The sequence below is a fragment of the Pinus tabuliformis genome, chromosome 2_2 (assembly GCF_031772625.1).
Source record: "Pinus tabuliformis cultivar Carrire ecotype Pingquan chromosome 2_2, CPIR1, whole genome shotgun sequence".
In the NCBI taxonomy this organism is placed as follows: Eukaryota; Viridiplantae; Streptophyta; class Pinopsida; order Pinales; family Pinaceae; genus Pinus; species Pinus tabuliformis.
Genome location: NC_142300.1, coordinates 1,167,849,786 through 1,167,855,134, shown reverse-complemented (window position 1 = coordinate 1,167,855,134; position 5,349 = coordinate 1,167,849,786). Strand labels below are relative to the sequence as shown.

Genomic DNA, 5,349 nt, shown 5'->3' with positions numbered 1-5,349 from the left:
TTTTTTTTTCAAAATTAAAAAAATCAAATATTTTATTTATAATTTTCTCATAAATATTATATTTTACAAAACGATAGAAAATTAGTACTCTCTCCTATAGCGAAAACTAATAGACTATCACATAAAATATTACAACAATTTCAAAATTACCACATTCCTAACTATAACTTACGTATCTTGATAAATGTGACATCATAAACAACTAAATGATGACAAGGACACCATCCTCAAAATGACCACATTCACATTCCTAACTATAACTTACATATCTTGATAAATGTGACATCATAGACAACCAAACGATGACGAGGACACCATCCTCAAAATGACCACATTCACATTCCTAATTATAACTTACATATCTTGTTAATGTGACATCATAAATAACTGAATGATGACGAGGACACCATCATCAAAATTACGACATTCCTAACCATCACTTAGATATCTTGATAAATGAGAGATCATCAACAACGGAATGGTATTTTAATCATTATATATATGAATGGGACCACCTTTGGCCTATTTTTTTTGCTTGCATGTTCGTTTTCAAATTTGTCCATGCCAACATTTTTGTATTATTATTATCCTTATCCGTAGGCTTACTTATGACATAAAATATTACAACAATTTCAAAATTACCACATTCTTAAGCATAACCTACATATCTTGATAAATGTGACATCATGAACAACTTAATGATGAGGAAGACACCATCCTCAAAATGACCACATTCACATTCCTAACTATAACTTACATATCTTGATAAATGTGACATCATAGACAACCGAACAATAACGAGGACAGATCCTCAAAATGACCACATTCACCTTCCTAATTATAGCTGGGATATCTTGATAAATGTAACATCACATTCACATTCCTAATTATAACTGGGATATCTTGATAAATGTAACATCATAAATAACCGAATGATGACTTGGACACCATTCTCAAAATTACCACATTCCTAACCATCACTTACACATCTTGATAAATGAGAGATCATCAACAACGGAATGGTATATTGCTTAATTTTGATCTTGATATATATGAATGGGACCACCGCCTTTGGCCTATTTTTTAGCTTGCATGTTTGTTTTCAAATTTGTCCATGCCAAAATTTTTGTATTATTATTATCCTTATCCGTAGGCTTACTTGATTTTGGCTTACGTGCTATGGCATTCTTTACTTCGAATTATATTTCATTGAATATTTTAAACCCATTTGTTGATATTGCATTATTGTCCAATAATAATATAATTGTCGGGCATACGCCTTATTACAATGATCGTTTTTTTTTAAATTTAAATAATTAAATTTGTCTATTGATTCGATTTTATAAAAATATTTTAGCGAGTTTAAAAATTCATTTTACAAGCTTGACAATAAATATATATAAATAAGAAATAACAATAAACTATTTCATCACTTAATTATGTTATATAGTAATTTAAAACTATATATATATACGTATTTTATATGTGTTATTTTTTAATCTTATTTAATATTATAAAAGAAAAAATATATAATTTAGAATTATATATTAGTGACATATATATATATACTCATGGTGAACAGAGTAATCTGGATGAAGCCAAATATCATATGAGGAAGTTATGACTTAGCAAGAACCCATATTTTACAAGAGTAGGGGAACCTAGAACCTTATTACAAAGGGCCAAAAATGTCTTCCTATGAGATTTAAAATCAAGTGGAGAAGAAGATAACATCCCATTAAGCCAACCATTATAACATTCCACTACCATTATAACATCCCATTAAGCCAAGCACTCAATCCTCCTTGGGAAAACTCATTCATCCACTAGAAAACTACAAAACCCAAGAATAAACACAATTCCATACAACTGAATCTTAATTCTTTAACCTAGAAGAAACCAAACAAAAACATTTTAAGTTTTGTACTTGTAAATCTATATAATAGTTAACATTTTTTTCATAGTAAGTCAATATTATAAATATATATTAGTAAGTCATGGACTATATTAGAATTGGGCTTGAGTAATTTCAAAATTTTATATGTTACTTTATAACATTTAGTTTATTAAATTTCTTGTTAATAATAATAATAATAATAATATCTATTTTTAAGGTCACAGCATACTCTATCCCCCTCTGGTTTTGAACCTGTGACCTCTTAGGAGGAAACACATGCTCTTAACTATTAGGCCCACATGTTATGATTAATAAATTGTTAAAAGCAATCTTAGAAGTTTTTAGAAAAGAGCCATGTTCTGTTCATCGATTTAATTCTTACTTAAAGTGAGTTTTTTGGAATCCTTATTTTATATGTTTAACTCATATTCTAATCTTTATTTTTGAAATATGTTTTAAACATTTCACCTATTATTTTTGTTTAAGCATAATATTATGATAAGATATATTTTATTTCGTGATTGATATAATGTATTCATAATTATTTGTTGATAAAATTTACATAAAACTATGTAAAGTTTTATAATATTTTTTTATAAATCATTTCATTGTATTTATCAAATTTTGTAATATATTTTATAAATCATTTCATTCTATATGTCAAATTTTTGGAATTTTATTTTTTTGTTCAATCGTATAAAAATTTGGTATTTTTTTCCATTATAATTGTAGGACAAGTAAAAATAATTTATCCGACATTGAAATTAAATTTTATATTTTATATATTTTAATATTAGTAATATTTAATTAATAATCTTAATATTATTAATTACATTAAAATTTATACTATAAATAATAGCATTATTAATATTAATAAATAATATTAAAATATGCTGATTGAATGGCATATAAAGGAGTGAAAATTATACATTAGAGCTATATCAACCAATATTGTTTGTTAGGTTTAGCAATTAAATATATTACGATTATAATAATAAAAAAATATAAGTCGATACGAGAAATCTATACTATAATTATTATATTGTTTTTTGACAGTAAGTCAATATGACAATTTCATGGCTCGCAACATGGCTTGCTAGCTGCATCATGCGATTACGTAAGCGCTTTTCTAATATATCTTGTCGTTTCCGAGAGATTTGATAATTTATCATCGCAATTTCTCATGCATTCCACGGCACTATCAGCACTAACTCCCTCGCAAGAGATCTCAACGTCGGAAATACTTGTTTAGTTTTTTCATTGAACTGAAGCATCCAGATACCCTCCGGCATCCCATCAACTGATATAAATTCAGATGTCCTCTATTAATTAACCCAACATTTCAGAGAACCTGAGTGACCGCAATATTTGAATAGAAGGTTTGTCTCCAACTATTCCATGCCCAAGTGTAGTAAAATGAGTTCCTCATGGGAGCTAGAGCGCTACAATCCTCATGTTCTTGTCGTGCCCATTCCATCGCAAGGCCATATCAATCCAATGCTGCAGTTTGCCAAACGGCTCGTCTCTAAAAGTGTCATGGTCACGTTTGTCATTACTGAAGCCAGCCGTGTGTCCATGTTACAGGCGCAAAATGCAGTACCTGGGGAGTCAGATGTTCAGTTCGAAACAATCTCAGACGGATTTTCACAGGATTTCGACCGCTCGAAGGTCACCGATGCGTTCGTCCAAATGCTAGAGAAGATGGGAACTCCCGCCTTAGCAAACCTCACAGAGAGGCTAAACGCTCAAGGCAACAAGATATCTTGCATCATTTACGATTCCTTCCTTCCCTGGGTTCTGGAAGTTGCAACGAAGTTTAATATTCCCGCAGCATTTTTCTGGACGCAATCGTGTGCAGTTTACGCAATCTATCACTCTTTTTTCAGTGGATTGGGTATGTTTTTATATAGCCAAGCTGTGTCATGTCAATAAGTTTTACTTTCTGTATCAATCCTGATTCGTTTAATCATTTTTCATGTGTACAAAACTGACCGGATGAAACAGAGAAAATTCCGGAAGCAATAGAAATACCAGGATTGCCGTTGCTGAGCGAGTCGGACATGCCAACCCTTCTGCAGCCTTCAAATTGCTACCCGTTCATGTTTCAACTGGCAATGGATCAGTTTAAGTCTCTTCCAAAGGCCACGTGGGTTCTGGGAAACTCGTTTTCCGAACTCGAATCAGAAGAAATAGATTCAATGAAATCGATTGCTCCGATTCGCACAGTCGGTCCTCTCATACCCTCGGCTTCCTTGGACGGAGGGAATCTGACGGACACAGACTCCGTGGCGCACATGTGGAAAGCCACAAACTGCACAGATTGGCTGAATACGAAGGAACCGGAAAGTGTTGTTTACGTGTCTTTCGGAAGCCTCGCTGTTCTTTCTAAAGAACAAATGCATGAGATAGCTCTTGGGCTGAAGGTCAGTGGATATTCTTTCCTATGGGTCATTCGTCCACCTTCTTCCGAAGTGGAAATTAATAGTGAAGAAACCTTGCCGGCTGGTTTCTTGAACGAAACCGCTGGGCAAGGGCTAGTCGTTCCATGGTGTCATCAGCTGCAAGTTCTTTCTCATGCGTCTGTCGGCGCTTTTATGACGCACTGCGGATGGAATTCGACTCTGGAAAGTGTCAGCTTTGGGGTTCCTATGTTGGCTCTTCCTCAGTGGAGTGATCAGACAACTAATTCGGCATATGTGGAACGGAAATGGAATATGGGGATGAGACTGAAAAAACGAGAAGCTGACGGACTTGTCAGGAAGGAGGAAGTAGAGAAGTGTCTAAAGACGGTGATGGAAAGCCAACTCGGTGGTGAGATGAGGAAGAACGCTTTACAGTGGAAGAAATTATCGAAGGAGGCCATGGTGAAAGGCGGTTCATCCGAAAGAAATATTCAAGAATTTGTGGATGAGGTCATTGCCAGCGCATGTCTATCTTCATCCCCTGTGCCCGAATTTAGTATTTGATTACGCTCAAATCATCTAAATCCTGAATAACTTGTAAAACTTTTTAGATTGTTTAGCAAGTCGAAGTTTTCGCATTTTCATTTACTCATTGCATTGAAACAGTTTATTCAGTAGGCAAGAATCATTTTCAGTACGCGATCCACCCCTTATTGGCGCTGTCACTAGTAACAAGCACGACGTATTTGTAAGAAAGAGGAGTGTAAATATAATCACTTTGCAGATGGAGTTTGTTCCTAGAGTTTGGTGCTAATAACAATGATCATTCAGCGAAACCTACCTATGCAACAATTTATTTATTTACGTTAATTGCCATATTTTAATATTTTCCACGTTTCACTGTTGAATATGTAATTTAAACTGCACATTTATAACTCCAAAACCACGGCAACGAAACCATAAACCGCTTGCTTTTGGTCACAAGGCAGTTTCCGTACACAAGAGCCCGATACAATATAGTGCAGGGGCGTGGCTCTCCCCATACGTAAG

At 33.6% G+C, this 5,349-nt stretch overlaps 1 protein-coding gene across 1 annotated transcript; it reads left to right on the top strand.

Annotated features, from left to right (window-relative positions):
* The first annotated feature begins 3,249 nt into the window (after nucleotides 1-3,249).
* On the top strand, nucleotides 3,250-5,033 carry LOC149197600 (UDP-glycosyltransferase 74E1-like). The gene is made up of 2 exons (XM_089403938.1): nucleotides 3,250-3,791; nucleotides 3,902-5,033. The coding sequence occupies exons 1-2, from the start codon at nucleotides 3,296-3,298 to the stop codon at nucleotides 4,861-4,863; spliced, it is 1,458 nt and encodes a 485-aa protein (XP_089260064.1). The 5' UTR covers nucleotides 3,250-3,295; the 3' UTR covers nucleotides 4,864-5,033.
* The last annotated feature ends 316 nt before the right edge of the window (nucleotides 5,034-5,349 follow it).